At 44.5% G+C, this 20,195-nt stretch overlaps 1 protein-coding gene across 1 annotated transcript in view; it reads right to left on the bottom strand.

Annotated features, from left to right (window-relative positions):
* Positions 1-7,364: 7,364 nt before the first annotated feature.
* The window catches only part of LOC126533958 (uncharacterized), a 34,613-nt gene continuing 21,782 nt past the window's right edge, over positions 7,365-20,195 (bottom strand). The window contains exons 8-10 of the mRNA XM_055072518.2: positions 16,030-16,111; positions 12,665-12,857; positions 7,365-9,550 (exon numbers count right to left, since the gene is read on the bottom strand). Coding sequence (XP_054928493.2) covers positions 8,900-9,550; positions 12,665-12,857; positions 16,030-16,111 — 926 coding nt within the window. The 3' untranslated portion in view covers positions 7,365-8,899. The remainder of the gene's footprint in view (positions 9,551-12,664; positions 12,858-16,029; positions 16,112-20,195) is intronic.

Raw genomic sequence — 20,195 nt, 5'->3', positions numbered from 1 at the left:
TTTTTGTATATATATAAGGGCGATTTCTCAGAAAACTTATATTTTACGCAGGCCATCTCCTACGATCTGCCAGGACTTTCTGTGGTGCTTTCGCAATAGCGCAGGTGGCTAGAATTTCGTGCAGTATCTTGTGCTATTAATGTACGCACGGACTATAGGTTTTGTTAATTTACCTGCGCGTTTCTCGTCCTTTCCACTGTGTGTAGTGCAATTTCGTAGACTGAACAGCACTGTTCTGTGGAAGTTCAAGCGTCTGCAAACAAATTTATTCGTATTAAGCACTTCCTTCGAGATTCAGCTGCGCACCTAGGTTGCAAAATGATAACCACACGTTGCACTACCGCTGGCTGGTCCATGCCACCAAAGCGACGAATGGCTGGTGCATATCCGCATTCGCTACTTTAAAAGCGCAATTCCGTAGTGGCATAATCACAGTCCCAGTGTTTTCAGACGTCCATGCACTTTCATTTTCTTAAGGTCCTTGTTTAGTAAAACTTACCTACTTGTGTCCAATAAACCAATCTTACCTTTTTTTTACATCTATAGTTAATGCCATCTAACGGCCATTGTTCAACAGTGTTGTCTCAAAACCACCTTAGTGCATGCAGTATATAGTTACCCACACCCATGAGCACTGCTGACCGGCAGATCTATTCAGCATATTTCCCCTGTTTTATGTACACAAATGATTCCGCAACTATCAATGTTTCCAACAGAAGCCCCTAGTTTTAGGCATTAACAAACCAAGCCATTGTTTGCCTCTTCGGTTCTTGCATGCGGCCCGCAAGCAGAAAAAGGCAAAATGAACACATGACGCCACTATAAAGGGTGTCCCGTGTCACTTCAGCCAAACATTAAAAATATGCCAATGCCACGTAGCTGGACAGAAGAAAGGCAATGTTTGCCGTCGCTTGGAGATACTCAATCTTTCTCTCATTCCGCCTAATTAGATAACTATATAGTCTTAACTAATCAAATTTTCAAGGTAGATGATAAGTGTCAATGAGAAAATTGTTGAGGGACACGAACTCCCGATACAGCTTTCAGCTTCTCAGTACGTGCTACATTAAATGTTTTTCCGAGCGTGAGAGAAGCCCGCAAATGCACGCAAAATTGCCGCGGGACAGTGCGCTCGAGGCACATGTCGAAAGCCAATGCTTTCCTGCTCGCCCTCTCTTCGCTATATATTTTACGAAAGCATTTAGATGCCTCTATCTTGGGCTGTTAACGCTGCTGCTTTTGATCTTTAACGAAGTCTGCGCGTTACTACAGCCAATTCGCAAACACGAAAATAATTGTATAAATGCGCACGGTGTTCCCCAACCATGTTAAGTGACTCCACTTCTCATAAAACTTGGAAACTGTTTGTGTAACAGCCCAAGGTGGCGGCGCCCATGAATCGAATGTAAAATCGTCTATAGCCTTTCTTTCATTCGCTGCTGCGCTTGGGGTGCGCTCGGTTACGTCGAGGGACGTCAAGGCACGCCGACGCTCAACGCAAGGACGGGCACCTAAGAGCAGCGCTCTAACTCTTCCCCTCCCCTCGCAAGGCAGCGAGGGGAGGAGGGCGGCGTTCTACTTCGGTGGTTTCTGCGTATCGCATGGCCACGCGGGCCCTATCGTGAAAGCGGTCTGCGATGGGGCTGGAGTCGAGGTTTGATGAGGGCTGACAGCTTCGTGTGCGCTGTGTTCACGCCCCTTATTTCACGTTCAAGCGAGAGGCAGCACGAAATCCATGCGCTCGCTGCTGCTGCCGCGATTCCTTGCTCCAGCGTTTTGACAGCGTGGTTCTGCGGTCACCGAGTGAGATGTGTTCATGTTTGCTTGTGCGCATGTGATACCATGCTTGTTAATTTAGTTAGTAAGCAAATGTTTACAAATTTATATGGCCAATAAATCTACTATCCTTACTTCGTATAGCTGTCTACTGATTCGCTATGATGATTAATGCTTGGCCTTTCGGGCGAAATTTTTTTTTCTATTGCTCAAAACTTCCCAAACTAGCTTGTACCGCTACTTATGCCTGTAACGGATCCGGTCGTATCAATCTCTTCCCTACTTTTTTCCACCAATACTCCAAGTGAGTCTCGCTTGTCTCAACAGCTGACCAGTTTGTGCTTCCATCCACATTAAATCCAAGCGCTTCTGGAAGGTGTAGGTAACCTACGGGTCGCACTAGGTGAATCCCTTGGGGTGAATCCCTTCACATGTCATTAGAATGTGCTGAGTAGTCTGTGGATTTTTCTGCAGCACACAGATGCCCTATCTTGTTGCGAATTTTCGCTTCGGTATGTTTTTGTCCTTAGGCAACCACCTCAAGCCTAAAATAGCAGACCACTTCCCTTCGTGTTACCTCACAGATTTTTCCTTGTAGTTTATTTCTTCTCATTCTTGTAAATCTCCATCGTCCTTTTTGTATCCATTCTTTGCATCCAATTCACAGTCTCTGCTTCTCTCACTTTGTTTCTGGCTCCTGGTTGTCTATTTACACTTTCATTTACCCTGTGCCTGCTTGTCAACTTTCTTGACATCTTCCTTCATTCTCTGTCCACGCTTTTGTTTCCATACATATTCGCAAGTATCTGTCAATCTCTTGCATTATCCGCTAGTAGCACTATGTCGTCTGTGTACATCAGTAAGGGGACCTTCTGTTCTGCCATTTGTCAATTACGCATGTATGATAAATCAAACCCTAATTCAATGTTTTCCAGTCTTTTTATGCCCTTAACATCAAGCGCAAAGAATGGAAACAGAGGTATCCTTGCTTCAGTCCTTGATGAATTTTCACCACTTCATTACATTTTCGGCTTTCTCATACAATGTGTACTCAGTTGTGTTGATATATCTCCCTCAGCAGCACCACGAAATCCCCATCTATGCATTCGTGCTTCAGAATATCTCATAACAATTCCCTGTCTACATTGTCGTAGGCTCCCTTAATATCTAGAAATGCTATCCATAAGGGTCTATTCTGAGGTATTGAAATGCAAACATATCTTCTAAGCGTCTGCCTGGTCTGAACCTATCCTTGGTTCCCCCGGTACATCATTTTTCTCCACCCACTTTGAGAGTCCAAATTTTCTGGCTGGCATTGGCATTTTATATGTCACCGACACTACCATAACTGGCCTGTACGAGTTCGTCCTACACTTGTCTCCTTTGCCTTTATAAATGAGGTTCATGTTGCTCTAAATCCAACCAGAATTTTCTTCGTATTAATCACCTCCTCAATGACATTAGTCAGTAGTGTCTTGCTCTTTGGAGCGAAGTTTTGGTAAGCTGTATTATGATTTCGTCGGGTCCTGTGGCCTTGTTAATAGGGACATTTTCATTTCTTTTTTTTTCCAGTAAAAGGTTTCTATGCTAAATCTTGATCTCTCAAGTTTCTCTGTTGTTGCTACGCTTTCTTCTGTGCCTAAGTTATCTCTAATAAGATAAGTGATGTACCGCAGCGCATCGTCTTCGAAAATATTACTATCTCCATCTCTTATAGCCGTTTGTGTCTCTTTAGTTGGAGCTCCTAGTGTTCGTACATGACTCCAGAATGTTTTTCGTGCCCTTTTGTCCCTTTTGCGAATGTTATGCAACCATCGTTCATTTGTGCATTTAATTTTCTCTTACACGAGCTCACTCGTCCCCCTTTTCTTTTCTGGGTGTTTGCTCCATATAAGGGGCACCTCTTCTTCGTGTCATCCCAACTTTTTGGCTTATCGTTGATCCCTAGACGCCTTGCGCTCTCCTATAGCTTGCGTTATGTCCTTGTTCGACCAATTCAACAGTTTTCTTGCCATGTCTGCCTTGTTGCATCTACCATCTACCAGTTCCTCCCATTATACCAGACTGCTATAGGAAACACCTCCATTTACTTCTTTGCTTTTGCGATGTTTGTTATTTGCTTTGTAGTAACTTTTAGAAATTCTGATGCTATTGGTTTGTGGTTCGCATATATCCCAAATTTTAAAGTTAAACATTTATGATCACTACGCAGGCTATCTTTTCCATGTTCCTCTATCATCTGGCCTAGTCGTTCATAGACCATTTCTGACTAAGGCGTAATCGATACATGACTGCATATTTCTGCATTGCCACGTTAACTGTCTATGACACTTATTCTCTCTGTTAACTACAATAAGGTTCTGTTCATCGCACAGATCCAAAGCTATAGAAAGCAGTTGTAATCCGCATACGCGTCTATATCCTCCGTGTGCGCATTTATATCTTCCACTAATATCACCTGGCCCCATTTCTTGAACTCATTAATACCGCTTCTAATGAGATCAATCAATTCTTTATTTTTTTCTCTGCTATCACTACCTGTCCATAGGTAAGCTACTCTAAGCCACGTCTTCTTACCTTCTCGTGTGCCGCTAATTCATAAATGCTCCTTACGCGAGTTCGAGCAGGCGAGCGCCATACGATGGTGGTGCAGGGACGTTCATACGACGGTCTTTAGGGACGTTCAGCTCACTTTTAATGAGATTATCAAACATTATCAGTTGCGCAGGAAGGTCTTCCCCCTTCCTCATGAGAAGCTCTCTAGAGCACAGGCATCTGCCCTCCGCAGGCTTCACACCAGGTCATACCCTAATCTTTACTCCCACAGCCATTTCATCGAAGGCCTTGATCCAGCATGCCCAGACCGTGGTGCTGCTTGTACGTTAGAACACATGTTCTGGCAGTACCCCTCATTACAGGGTCCTTAACGCGCGACCGAAGAGGAATGAAGCTCCATGCTCAGACTTTCTACATCAACTCATGGCCGTCCAGAGGGCCCACGACACGGCGGTGAGGCTTGGCCCACCCGTCCCGACGTCGGAGCGGCCCGCTGCTCTACCGTCTTGAGCGGTAGCGTACCTCAGAACCTTAAAGAAAGTTCTCCGCCTGCCATTTAAAATAGCGGAATGGTCATATATAAAAAAACTCGGTGCCCTTCCACTTTGTGAAGGATGACAAGCGAAGCTGTGTATGTGGGCCCCTTAATGGCGAACTGCACCTTCGCCATGGGTCAGCCCAGCATAGCACTATCTTTGGGATCGGCTCACGCGTAGGGAGTGCTGAACGCCTGCTTTACCTCCGCCGCGGGTCGGCCCGGCATTGCACTATCTCCGGGATCAGCCCATGTGTGAGGAGTGTTTAATGCCTGCTTCACCTCCGCCGTGAGTTGGCCCGGCATTGCACTATCTCCGGGATCGGCCCATGTATTGGTATTTTTTTTGCTTACCACGCCAATAATGACACGAACATTTCCATGGACAGTAGAGGTACACAGCTTCGCTGTAAAAAATTATAAAATATGTACCCCTTCCCTTCCTTGTAGCAAGATGCCCACCCGTCAAGAAGTTCTGCTACCGGTGCTTCTATGCATTACAGTTCCCTTATGCACTCCTCCCCGAGTGTACGCAGAGTGCCACTACATCTGAAACTCTGTACTTGCTTGATATTGAAAGCATATTGAAAAGATTTTGCGCCAAAAAACAACACACAGAAGAAAGACAACGACACCACGGGTGCTTGTGGTGTCGTCGTCTTTCTTGTGTGTGCTGTTTTTTGGCGCATAATCTTTTCAGTATGCAAGATCACCAACTAGCCCAGCAGTTAACTCTTCTAAAGGATATTGAAAGCCATTATGAAAATCGTTATGACGTTCGGCTTTTCGGTAGCCGCCGTGAACGGGAGAGACAACTCCTTGACCCTCGCGGCCTCCGTCAGGGCAGAGACACCAGTTGCGGCTGAGACCATAGCCGCGGTGCCGGTAATAAAGCAGGAAGACAGGGTAGGCAGGGAAGTTTATGTCATTACCGACTCGCAACAGGCCTGCCGTAACTTTACCAACAAACGAACACCGCTGCTGGCGGCTCCGATTCTAGGCCCGAGGCTGCAAGAATCCCATCAAATCACGTGGACGCCAGGCCACGCGGGTCTGGGGGGGGGGGGGATGAAAGGGCAAACGCCCTAGCTCGAGCGCTAATCAACCGAACGGGGCAAGACCAATTGTCTCATTAATCTCCACCCTTTACCTTCATGCCCGTGCCGTCCAATTACTGCGACCGATTCGAGATCCAGCGACTCAACCGCAGGATTTATCCTCCCCCTCACAGACAGCTCAGCACTGAAGAGGCAGTAGCTTTGCGACTTATTCAGACCAACACATTTCTAAAGCTACACAGATACAGTAAAATAATCCAACATACATATCGCGGCATCTGCCCCTGGTGCGGCGACGCAGGCCCTACACTCTTTCACATCTTGTGGGGGTGCGGGGGCAAACCTCAACACTTACAAAGACGCCTAGCATGTCATTTGAGCAGTGGGAGGTACTGCTGATCGGCGATACCCTGGCGGGCCAAGAAGCTCTCGTCCAGCAAGTACGTCGAGCAGCCATGGCCAGCGGAGTCCTGGAATGAGCACACCACCCACTGGACCTCAAGAGCAACCACCTCGATGGTCCGAATAAATGTTTTCTTTCTCTCTCTCAAAGCAAAACCAGAGGTTACAATAGCAGTCAGGCCATTGATATTTATGCAGAGAAGCTAGCATAGAACAGGTGTCAATTTTGTCCTTGCTCTCATATCTGAAGGCTTATAGCTGATGATAACAAATATTCTCCATTTGAAATGACACGCGCTGCTTGCTTTATACAGAACATGCCTGCACATGCTCTCCAAAACAGACAAAACAGAAACGATTACCAAAGGACTGCAGGGTTCATGCAGAACAATCGACTCAAAATTCAAGGACAATTAAAAGGTTTCCAAGCATGCCAACAAACAATATTCCAAAGAAGGGGAACAAGCCTTAATCGTGCACATTCACTGGAAAAGAAATATCTTAAGTGCAATTTCTTGCAGCTAAGCAGCTGGCGAGTTGGACACACACACTTCACACTCTTCAGGTGGCTTTACAAAGTTGAATTTCCCACTGTAATGATGTCAGTCACCTTCCAGCGTGATGGTTAGTAGTGTCCGGCTTCAGCCAAATATATTGGTCACATTAAAGCCAAATGACTGAAACTTACTTTCCACCATATCGTAAAATGCCAACAAACGGGCATTTCTAGAGCCTGCGGCTCCAAAATGAAGCCAGGGCGGCTGTGGTGGGAACCAGACAGGAAAAGAACAAAACAGCGGTACGGCTCAGTCGCTCGATCTGGCTTTGTCTAGCTTCCCGATGACAACTGTATTTTAAACGAGCCTGTCATTGATGGCTGTGCCCATGCCACATTGCACTGCTTATACGAGAAGAAAATATCTAGGACAGCTTCTTGATACTATTACACAGTGTCTGTGGAATAGCCTTGATGCAGAGTCTGTTACTTTGAATGCTCAAAGGTCACTCCCAACCCAAATTTTCAAGTAACAAAGGAGCACCTTTATTTTCAAGGAGATTTAGAGGCCCCTGAATCTTTTATTTTTCCAATTTAAGGATTTCCAAGGCAGTGTACAAACCCTAAAGCACTGAATGAAAGGATACAAACATATTTTAATGATTATTTACAAGATCACTGCTTTGCTCTAGAGCAGGGGTTATCAAATTGGGTTAGCGAGAAGAAACCTGGCATTACATGTAAGATTTAACGAAGCTGTCGTGCTCCACATCTGCACTTCAGCAGTCTTTGAGACAGCCACACGGCAGCGGCGCACGCAACTCCTCACTGCGAGATTCGCGGGCCCAGTGTCCATGCTTTTAATTTGTTTGTAACACACGAGCGGGAATCAACTTGGATGTTCTGCAAGCTTACAGACCCTTCCGAATTTAGCGGCATCTGCCTGGTTGAATTTTGTTGCCGACGCATTGCAATATTGGCCGTTTGAACACAATATCGTAATGGAAAGGTGGGGCATGTTCCTGCGTCATTTGTCGTTCCGTCACATTGGTGTCAGCACGGTGCTGCTTCGGTACAGGCTGGTTTCCTACTGCACCGAGTCAGTTTCTACCTCATTCAAAATAAAAACACGTGGTAAACATTTCAATGCGCACAGGGACACCGATACATGCCAGGCGATTGGGGAATTTAGGCTCGGCGTTGCGATCAGTACATTGAATACCTTCCGCAGCGAGACTGACTGGCAACATTTGTTCACGAAATATACATTTTTGTGCAGCTGACATTTCGTTTATGTGTAGGCATTGTTTACGGCACGCAGTGCTAAGAGCAGTAATGGCATGGCCAGGGTGTGCTGCAGTGCGGTGTGTGGAGCGGTGCAGGAAAAAAAGACTGTCTATGTTATCATAAGTCCCTCACATTAAGGAAGATGGCTGTCAAGATCAAAGGCAACATGCAAAACTGCAAATGACGGAGACCACACACAAGTGTGGCGGCGGCAGTAAACTAGGCAAGGCGGGAATACTCCTGAACTACTGCAGTGGCAGCCACAATAGAGTGAAGCAAAAACTGAGTTTAGCTGGAAGCTGAGGAGCGGCAAGATATAGAATGTTTTCTAGAAGTGACGGGAAGTTGCAGCACCTCTTCAACTATGCCATGCGGTGCTTTATTTGAAAAGGCACATCTTTCTTTCAAACATTAGGTAACTGGCCATTTGGGATTTGTATCTGCCGTCATGCATGCATGGCAGTGACCCTCAAAGGGTTAATGAGCCCCTTTGGTGAGTGTACATAAATACGTCACTGGAAAGAGGAGGAGTTTCGTGGCACTCTGGGAAAGCTGGTGGGCTTCCCCAAGGTCACAAAGTTTGAGGAGCCCTTGCTCTAGAGCTACAGTGACACACACAAGCAATAAAACATTGTCACTGTCTAGACACCTGTGAGTTGGACTGCAATGGAGTTTACACTGTGGAAACAAGATGGTACATGAAAGTATACACTAAAGACACTGAATGCACTTCCCAAGCGTAATTACAAAAATCTACGCAGGGTCACACTCCACTCTCGCTGAGCCCTTTCACAACAGTTCGTCAACTTGGTCTCTGATCGAGCTGAGCACTCCAATCTGACTGTCCGCGTTGCCCACTTCCCGGCACACTTCCTGCAGCAGGCGGCCAACAAGTTTCAGTGTGCTCTGCTTGTGCAGCTGCCAGTTGTCATTCCGTGTGCAGTTGTCGAGCTTCTCGACCCTGTGCAGGAGACCCTGCAATGTCTCGATGCTGTCGACCTTATTGGGAACCGGTGTGCCACACGGCAGCAGGCTCAGGCGCGCATTCTCAACGGCCACCATCACAGACATGTCAGGCGAGACCGTCACTGATCGTGTGATACACGGCATGGGTCGGTGCGTGATGTGGACAAAGTTCACCATCCTGTTGCTCAAGGTTTTCAGCCAGAAGCTAGACGTGTCCACTTCCATGATGTCCATGAACGTGAGCGGGGCTGGTGCCTTCTTCTTCTTCTCAGCAAATGGAGGAGATGCCTTGCTTAAAGTTCGCTTTACAGCGGCACGTTTTACCCCAGTGGATTTGTTGCGTGTTTCACTGGAATCTCTGCCCCTGCCTCTTGACGTCGTTTTTCTTGGAAGCAATGATATCATTTTCCAGCCACTGCGGTCAGAGGGGACCGATTGTTCTCCTGGCTCCGTCGCATCATTCTCCCATGTGATCTGCAGAAAAGAGCGCACCATCATGCTCATGCATATCATGCATAGTACTAGTGGGTCAGCAATGCCGACAGCAGCTTCCGAGAGCATCAGACCTGCGTGTCTTGCTCACATAGGTTAAAACATAGCATAAATCTAAGTGCACCTCTGTATGAAGAAAGAGCACACATTTGGGAAAGTGACATCAAATGTGCAAACAAGTTCTGGAGATATCTCCAAGTATTGTGAAAGAAAAAGTTTACATATACCTGAACCGAGCTGTCGGTGAATTCACCCCCACCCTACCATTTACTTGTCTTTTTTTTTTATTTATTTATTTCATAAGACCCCTAATTCATAATACCCCTTGTGGTTAGCTTTTGTTCGTAGAGCAACTGTTTCAGAGTGGAAAGGTGGTGAAGCTGGTTTTGAATCATGGAACAGGTTATCATCATCAACCTATTTCATGTCCCCTAAACAACGAAGGCTCTGTCAATAATCTCTAATTACCCTATTTCTTATGTCGGTCAACTTCTATCCTTGAAATTTTTAAAATTTCACCAGACCGTCTAATATCCTCCCAAGACTCCTTGTTCAATGTTATTGCACATTGCCTTCAATCCTTTTTAAGTATAAGTAGGAAAATATTGTGTAAAATATTAATCATGAATGTAAGGTCAGACGTCCATGTAAGGGCATGGACACAACGTAATCATATTCTTGCAGTCACCTTTCAAGAAAATTGATATTAACTCCTTCCATGCCAGGCTATAATAGCAAATTCTGACCAAAGATGGCCAGATTATTTTTTAAAGAACCCCATTGCCAACATGTTTTACTTCCTCAAAACGATTAAATGTGCTACTGCTTATGCTGCCCCATGGATTGTGTGCTGCCATCTAGTAGCAAAATTACGACTAAGCACCAAGACGAAACTAAGCTCGTCCATGACATAGCTAGAAAATGCAAAATACCAATGACGAGCTGGGCTCGTCTTTCGGAGTTTTGATTCTGAAAAGCGTGGATGAACCTATCCTCCAAGGCATAGAAGGGGTTAATTTAATCTATCAATAAACAGTGCCAATGCAGTCCATTCAAAGTACCACAATTTGACAGAAGGATACAGGATGCAGCGTCAACATGGCCTATCACAGCACAATGAGATATCAAGGAATCTAGCGGCCCAATGCTGCCGACTTCCCATCAGGTGGAAGTGCTTCCAACCGTCTGGAATTCCCGCAGTTGCCAAGCGCCAGGTTGAGAGCGAGCGTGTACCCATTTTAACAGGAGGTAGCCAGCGGCAGCACTCGTCTGCCTCCCACAGGAGTGGCAAATGCTCAACCAGAGTTAAACCTCAATATAACAAACTTCTCTATATAATGAAGTATTTAACTTTTTGTAACTTCTTGTCCATAGAACATAATGTATTTAGAACCTTGATAGAATGAAGTGTGTGTACAGTGCAGTCCACTTATAACAATATCAAGAATGACTCGATTGTTAGAACCAATCATTGCTTTATCTGGACTGCCGCAAAAAAAAAGCTGCCAAACATACCTTTGTAGGTCTGAAACCAAATTTGCCGCTTGCACGAAAACATAGACGTTGCACAAAGTAGCCTGAGAAAAATGAAACATTTAGTTTCATTTTTCACAGCCGATTAACCATTAGGCGCGTTGAAATAGAAATCCGTATTTGCTTTCACGGGAGTTTCAGATTCACGTCTGTGGTGTCCAGCTGCTGTACGAACACTAGTGGCAATAATTAAGTGTGCATGTAATCAATAAGCGACTTGATCGATAACAGTGCACTTCACATGAACATCAAGGTCGGTGTCAAAGACTGGTCATTGTCAATATCGTCACCCCCGTCGCACAAAGCCGCCGTCTGTAGTGACAATGATCACACCGTTGGAGATCTCTTCGCATAACGAGGCAGCACTATCTACACTCAGAAACTCCTCCATCTAAGCACCACCTGTTTCATCATCAGTAGCAACATGCTTCCAGACCTCGGTAGATGTTAGCTGCTTCTATCGTGTTGGTTCCAGAGGTTTCGCTCAGGCGAACGAAGCCCTCCTTTTCTGTTGATCGACATGGCCCCTGGTTGCAGCCGTCATGATTGCGGCACTCTTTTGTGAGCTCACACTTTGAGCCTTGCAAAATTTATAGCTAAGTCTGAAGCGATACCAAATTGTGCTTTGTCGGCACCATCTTCTATCAACCGGGCTGTCCGCCACTGCATCCACGGCGCATGTCTGCGCTCGCTGAGAAGGGGGCAAAGGATGGGTGCCACTTTCCGGGCTTTGCTTCTCGCTTTTCTTGGTTTTCTCTCTCTCTGTCCTCATGCATAGCTCAATCATGAGGAACATGCATCAGTTGCCCACAATCGACGCGGTCGACGTGGACGATCAACAGGCGAAGCAAACGCTTGGCGTATGTCTTCAAGAGTCGTTCGCGTAGCATTTGAAAGCATTCGACATATGGTAAGCGCGATCACCATTAGCTAGACTTGGAACACGACATATCACTGCGACAAGTTCAGGGTGCCATCATTGCACAGGAAAGAAAAAAAAATGAAATTTTGACGACAAAATTCAGGGGTGTTATCATTACACGAGTGCGATCATTATGCAAGCAAATACGGTAGTAAGCTTCTACTCCTATATAAGCCATCTACACTGTGGTCAACTGTCAAAGGAAACTTATACTTAGTATTCAATCATTAATTATAGCTAAGAAGCAAGGTAAAGCCTGCAGTTAATTTTTTTTTTTTCTTTGAAGCGTGTGTGTGCCTAAGGCATCGTGCCAGTCACTTTCCGTGACATACCGTAAAATCGGGAATATAGATGGGACCAGAACATAGGTCAACCCCCAAACGTTAATTCTAAAAATTGAAAATACCGGTATAAACCGGTAAAAAATTACCAGTATATAAGATGGGGGTCAACCTTCTGCCACGTTTTCTTGAAAAAAATGTCGACCTATATTCCGGTTATTACAGTAGCCGGAAAACTATTACAGCTATAATGCTTAGCGTTGGACAGTACTGCACATCTCAAGCCTGTACGACGGTGTCACACTGATGCTACCGTTAAGAGTGAAAAAAAAAAAAAAATGAAGGGTCACCACCACAAACCTCTGCAGACGTCTTGCCCTCAAAGATGCTTGGAATAGCTTTAGGTTTAGGGATTCCAGTAAGTGGACACCCCGTGGTGATATCGGCGGGTCTGAAATGGTCGGAGCAGACAACGGTCGTCTGCAATGGCAACCAGCCTGTGCGGCCCATAGCCTGTGCCCACTGTTTCTTGAGAGCAATGCTTCTTGGAAACCTGCAAGCAGAGAGGACACTGCACAGCTTCATAGCATAAACAATAATTGGCGCTAAGTGCCAAGTGAATGACAGGACAGTGTGTACCTGCCAACCTGTGAACATTAAGGTTCGCAAAATCCCACAGACACAACAGCGAAGGAAGGGGGAGAGGGGTAGCATGCATTTTTACCAAACCTTGCCATGAACACACAACTTATTTAGGGATATGTATGCACTTTGTTAACAATTTACCTTTAGACTAAGCACACGAGTAGCAGTGAACCTACAAAAGCACGACTGACGAATTTTTACATCACAGTGACTTTTTTTTTTGCTACTTGCTGTGGCCGATTTCACTCGTTTCATGGCCCAATGCACAAGCTTTGATGAAGTAATTAACCCTAAAAAAAGGAAATTATGGGGTTTTGCGTGCCAAAACCACTTTCTGATTATGAGGCATGCCGTAGTGGAGGACTCCGGAAATTTTGACCACCTGGGGTTCTTTAACGTGCACCTAAATCTAAGTGCCACGGGTGTTTTCGCATTTCGCCTCCATCGAAATGCGGCCGCCGTGGCCGGGATTTGATCCCGCGACCTCGTGCTCAGCAGCCCAACACCATAGCCACTGAGCAACCACAGCGGGGCAATTAACCCTCTGGAGTCATTTCACCGTCAAAAGACTTCTAATGGAAGGTTTGAACAGCAAAACATTCTTGCGATAAGCTTATTTTTCGTAAGTACCGATGCAACACACTTAAAAGTGTGGGGTAATTTTAGGTTCGTAAACTTTATGAAAAATTCACAGGAGTTGGCAGGTACGATCGCGCTTTCTCCAGATATGCAATAAGGGTGCTGAAATTATGAAAGGTGTGGTCAAAGATGCCAATAACGGGCAAATAGCAATGTTTCTTCAGCTGGTGAAAAAAAGAAGAGAAAAGCACACAAGCACTTGGATGGGCTACGTGCAGACCTTGGAGGTGTTTTGAGAATCTTAAGCGTAACCTAGTTGCTATATATGTATCGTTTAAAAATTGAACTCTGTCAAAAAAAAAAAAAGAAAAGAAAGGTATGATGATAATACAGTAGATCCTAACGTATTAGGCACACTCTCCTCTTTTACCTTCTTGAACGAAATTGACTATTTCTTATTTTCATGTTGTTGCAAGTCGTTATCTCCAGACTTTGTCTTCTAAATGTATCAGTAAATGTGATAAAACTAATGCTACCTATGCTAATAGTTGCTTGGACAGGCGGTCTATGTTCTTTTGGCAGACACAGTTTCTGCGAAGTAGGGCAGGAAAATAAATATTCTTTTTTTTATTTCACGATTTATTGTATATAAGGTTAATTTTTAAAAACTTGAGTGATCAATTCGAAGGCAACCTCATTTAGTTTTATTCTTCAATAACGCTTCTGTTCCGATATAATCATCATCGTATTTGACACTCAGTAGGTCAATTTCGCATTCACAGGAGTCTATACAGAGACCCTCCCCCCTCCCGAATGACGTAGCTCATTGCGGAGGAATGTCAGCCAAGAGAGGGCAGTAGCACAGCTGTTACAAGCTCCACCAGGTTTCTTGGCTGGCATGCTACATAATCGCCTACATCACATGGTCGGTTCATCTTTGGGTCAAGGTTTTCACCTCTGAATGTGAAATAGCCTATTGAGTGTCAAACTTGATCATGTAAACAGTCACCTACTTATTTTTTCAAATTTTTCGGCAAAATGCCCGAATAATCAAGCAGTCTAAATCTTGAAGTTTAGCTGAAAAATTAATTTTGCTGCTTTTTTACAAAGCCAGAGATATGAATAATTTACTTAAGGTGCAATCACACTTGAAAGACAACTTTATTATTTACGGATAAATGTTAGCCAAATTTGCACTCTTCATGCCTGTGCTAATTCCAAAAAATGTAATAATTCTTGTCCTAGGACAAGTGGTACCTCTTATCTCACAGAAACGAGGTTCTTTTATTTTGAGGAAAATTAGCATCTAGAGAAAAAAAACCGAACACAGTGCCTAGGATATATAGAAATAACCTCGAATGTCTATGGTGAGCACTAAGGTATAAACCAACGTCCTAGGTCAATTCGAACTAGAGTTGGAGTCCAACGAGGTTGCTTGAAGAAAATGCAATACTGACATGTGAAACATATGGCTAACTAAACAAAATTTTTTTTTAAAGAAAATATAAGGCTGAAAATTAGGCTTAGCACACACTCAATGCATTTACCTTTTTGGTAAAGAATTATTGCAATAGCTAAATAGAACAGAAGCTATTGTGTTGCCAAAACTGCAAGTACATGTATAAGTCAAAATTGTTGTTTCGAGAAAACTCGAGAAAACATTTCAAAGGATCTTTATTGGGACGTAGCTGATAAATCCTTATGGAAATGAAGGGTCTTGGAATCTGGTGGAATTAATCTTGTGAAAATTAAGGGCTTCAGAGATGCAAAAATGAGAAAACCGAAAATGCGATTTTTGGTGTTCAAGAGGAGCCTCCCCCTTTAGATTTGCCCTGTGCTTTGCTGACATACCATCTACTTGAAATACCACAATGGCAAACACCATGGGGGTACCGCTGCGGAGCTAACGCAGACTGTGATCCCTGGCATGCTGCTTTCGAGGGTGCAGAGAAACGGCACTTGAGGATTTGTTTTTGTTTTCAAAATCCTGAGCGACCCTTTCGGCACAAGGTGGGCACAGATTTCCCATATTTTGCTAAAATACAACAGGGTGTGGCAGGGTTCGCCTCGGCACAATTCGGTGCAATTGGCACAGCGGTAGCATCATGGAGGACCATACCAAGAGAGCATTTGCCATTATCTATGTAATGATTATAATTATCACTCAGTAAATGGAACTCTTGATGAACGGAACCAATTTCTCTGGTCCCTTGATGTTCCATTTAAAAGGAGTCCCTTGTAGGTATGCGAATCGCTGCGCTACTCAAGGAAAAAGTAGTTTGCTTGAAAGCTTTGTCAACAAAGATTTTTACTGCACAGTAAGTACTTAATACTAGTACTGCTCCATCGAGTAATCCATCGGATTGTGGCTCACTTATGGTCGGTTTCACTGCACCCAGGAAAGACGAAAAAATGTTACCTACAAGAACTAGAAAATGGCACTAGGTTCACACTTTCAAGCACAGTTCCGTGGTTGATGTTATGCCAGGTTGCAGACTCACTTGTAGAATGACAGCGGCCGATACCGGGACTCATCGGAGCGGTTGGAGCAGGAAGGAACACAGCACTTGAACATAGCATCACCTGCGTCAGCAAGCACAGTACAAAAGGCCACCAGGTCAGCCTGGAAGAAATGAAAATGCTCCTCTCTGATGACCATCACGTGGCAGTTTATTTTAGCCATCAAATGCATCGGAGGAAGAAAAAGGACAAGGACGGAGCATGAGGTCAGGCAGCCAGCCTAGGCAAGGCAAACCTCCCCAGACACCGGCTTTTCCTTCGAAGCCTATCTGCGTGCTGGCTCCTGGGAAGTGGGCCCTCCAAGGTAGCCAGACTTTTTAGGGTATTGTTTGGTTTGTGGTAGCTCTTAGTGGTGCCCTCACCCCGATCAGCCCTTGTCACTTGCTCTGCTCTTCCCATGTTCTCCCTGCACTTGGTAGTTAGAAATTACTGCTTGCAGATCAAGCGATGACGGCATCTTTCCCATGCGCCCTTCCTTTATATTTTTCATGACTACAAGCTTCAAGATTGTCATGTAACATTCCCTACTAGTCCTTTTCCTTGCTCTGTGGACATTACCGAGCCCCCACTCCTAGTCAGGAGCAGCTTGTCAAGGTGCCCGCTCTTTATGTAGCAATGTAATTAAACATTTTGTTGCGTGTTCTGTCACCCTGCCTCTGCCTCCGCCCTCTCCGCTGCTGGTCAAGCTCTAGACTGCCGGGCCAGCGCTACCCCAGGGACTCGAGAGCCCCTTTACAACAGTGGTAATACCTATTCCCCCCTCTGCACAGTTTCGCATGATGAGCTGATGCACGGAACTCACGTGCAACTGAAGTGGCTACAAGTGGATCGAGCTAAGCCTTAAGCCGAGTTCCAGCTTGAGCAAGCAGCCTAGGATGCACATTTATTGATTCTGCTACTGCAAACCTTCTTCAGGCGCAAGCAGGATGGTTACAAAGAACATTCAAATAAATAAAACGTAAATGTCACTCTGATAGTGCATGCTGCAAAAAATTACACTCCTTATAGTTATTCCTCAGAAAAAAATGAATATAATATAAAAGTGCCTGTAAGCGGGAATCATCGTGTCATTGCATGTATCGACATGAAGTATGTGAAAAGGTTGGGAGCACTGGATACAAGGCATATCAAAATTGAGCTGTGAACTCTCTAACACGTTTTTTGTGAACAGCACTACAGCTTCTGCTAAACCAATGGCAGTAATTACAGCTCCTGGAATTTTCCTGAGCCAAATGTGTGCAATACACATAGCAGACATGCACGTGGTCTTATCATGGTTTACTGCTGGCAACGTCAAGGTGGCATCATAGTGACACCAGTTTATCACGGTTTGGCTCAGTTCAATGTTCATCGAATAAGCACAGGTCAGCACCTCACAGATGTCACTGCTTGAATGATAATGGGAAACCCCATGCAGCTCTTCCTGACCCCCGGCCTGCTGTCAATCCTTCTCGGTGCAAACAAAATTCTAGTGACACAGTACCTTTTAAAAATCCAGCTTTTAGTGTCAACTTGCCTCTGATGAACCTAAAGAATTACTTGCTTGATCAGGTGGCGCAGGCATATGCCTACAGCGGCACATCCATGTACCTGGACAAAGAGTTCATTTCTCCAGTTTGGTAAGATAAAAGGCGGCATTTTTTTTTTCCTAGAGCACTACTACATAGATGCCGGTTTACCACCACATGGTGGCTTGTTGCATTCCCTTTTTAACTAGGATTGCTGCAGGACCTAGTGGCGCCTAAAATTACTTCACATTCTTTTTTCATCATTGATGATGATATGTGGGAATCTTTACACAATTCATCCATTTTCTCAAGAGCTGGCCACCATGAAGTGATTATATGCTTGACATATCGTGCCTCCTGTCTCTAGATTTATCTTAAACCTGAATGTTTCAGCTTACCATTTCTGGCTGAGTATTGAAAAGGACAAAAGTCGGCCTCCACAAGCATGGACACAGAGTCTAAGGAGGTTAAGCTGTTTTCTCCTACAAATTTTTACATAAGAAATTGCAGCATTCGTAGATGTGCAATCAGGGCACCGAACAATAAATATGAATGGAGGAATTTAGATGCTGAGCTGGCAAGAAGAGACAGTCCAAAATCATGCAAGATACACAAAATCTTTAGCACTCTTCAGCCTAGACACCCTTGTGCCACAAAACATTATGTATCATCATCACTGCGCACTGGTTAGTACCATGTCCGCTTATGGGTGACCAATGTGTCTCGTGAATGTATCCTCGGCGCTGAGTGTGTTCTTCGTGGACCACTGCAGAGAATTGCGGTGCAGTACAGGTTTTGTCTAGATGCAGCATCTCACAACTGCAGCAATTGGCAGCTGCACTCGCCCATACATCACGACCTTCGCTGAAGCTGCAAACATGCGCATAACCCTCGCAGTCAATCTAGAGAGGCTATGCTCAATGACATCTAGGAATTAATTGTGACTGCTCTAATTACCCTATCTGGTTTATGAAAGCATAATTAGTACATTCTACAGTGCGTCTGTAGCAGTCACTAAAATCTTCTGTTGCCATGGCAGATTGAGATGAAGTGAGTGGCTGAAACTGTCAATGACTTACCTGCTGTCACATCAGAAAGCACGACAAGCCTTGTTCGCCTTTGCCTTCCATTTATACTGAGAGCCCTCTTCTTCTTTAAGGAAGGATGCGGGGCTAAAATTGCAACTTTTCGCAAGAAGTACACATTTTTAGATTTATGTTTTAGACTCCGTAACTAATAAAGAGGCTTCTCCCTAAGCTTGGTTGCATCTGGACTGCAGAAAGAAACCATGATGGTTGCTCGTGCTTGCAAACGAAAGTGCCCATGAATACTGTTGACAGAACACAACCTTGCAAAGTGTAAGAGAAACTAAATGCAAAATGAATTTCTTCGTTCAAAAAATAATTGTTTGCGCTTTTCAGCCAGGAAAGACCTATTGAAGCTGTAGCATACCACACAAATCACACACAATTTTCAGGTGCAGGGGATCGAGATTGAGCGGCAGACTGAAGGACGAATTGGTGGATCACAACTGGCCCATATACTTAGATTACAGTTGGCACCAAGCCCTGGTTGATGCTGGAAAGTCGCAAGTGTCGGAACTCATCATTCAGGTGTCAGCAAATACATTCCAAAAGGCCTCTTTGCAACAAGCCTAGTAAGCCAGAGCTGAATGCAAAAGAAGTGCCCAACGATCGAGTTTGCAAACTTGAGGCGAGACTTCAGCAGGCTTAGCTGTATTAGAGTCCAAGGAGAGTGCAGATGTCATAGTGAGAGTCCTCGAGAAGCTGGAACTGGAACATAGAACACTTATACTACTTGAATTTTAAACTTGCTTCGAAGACAGGAAAGGCAGAGATTCTTGGCACACCCTGACAACAATAAAGCTTTGCTCTCAAAACATGCAATGTTTACAAAAAAAGGAAAATAAATACATGGAATGGCAAACAGCTGCCTATATACGCCATACACAAGGTATCTATTCAGAAAAATAGTAAGCATATATTTTAATGAGCATTTTTGAAATTATTGTTTTTTTAAGCTTAGTTGTGCAATTTGTGACACCATAACATTTTTTTTTGCACTGTAGTAATAAAATGTCAAATGCATTATAATGGCAGTAAGTTCATTCGTCCTAAAAGAAAGTTCATAAAAATCGGCACACTGGTTCAAAAGTTGACCTTTCAGAGTGGCATCCCCCCTCTCAAATGGGCACAGCTGAAGGAGGCTGATCTCGAAGCTCATAGCTGATAGCAAGCACCCTTCCTCCAACATCTCAATAAATGGTGCCCGACCCTGCATCTGACCAAGCAAAATAGCAATTGTAGTGTTTCTGCTCAAGAATTCAAAATTCAATGTCACGCATTTTCATCAATTAAATGCCAAAACCACAAGAAGATTATGAGGCGGGCCTTAGTGGGGGACTGCAGTAGAACTGATAGTTGGGCGAGTTGGTACGAATTCATAGTAAAATATTTAGCGCGCACAATCGACAAGCGCTCGTGTGTCCCCCTTCACTGTGTCCTTGTCAATTGTGCGCGCTAAATATTTTACTATGAACTCAGTGGGAGACTCTGGAATAATTTTGACCACCTGGAGTTTTTAACATGCACCCAATGCACGGTACACAGGCGACTTTA

Source organism: Dermacentor andersoni, chromosome 7 (genome assembly GCF_023375885.2).
Source record: "Dermacentor andersoni chromosome 7, qqDerAnde1_hic_scaffold, whole genome shotgun sequence".
Lineage (NCBI taxonomy): Eukaryota > Metazoa > Arthropoda > Arachnida > Ixodida > Ixodidae > Dermacentor > Dermacentor andersoni.
This window is presented reverse-complemented; position numbering and strand designations above follow the sequence as displayed.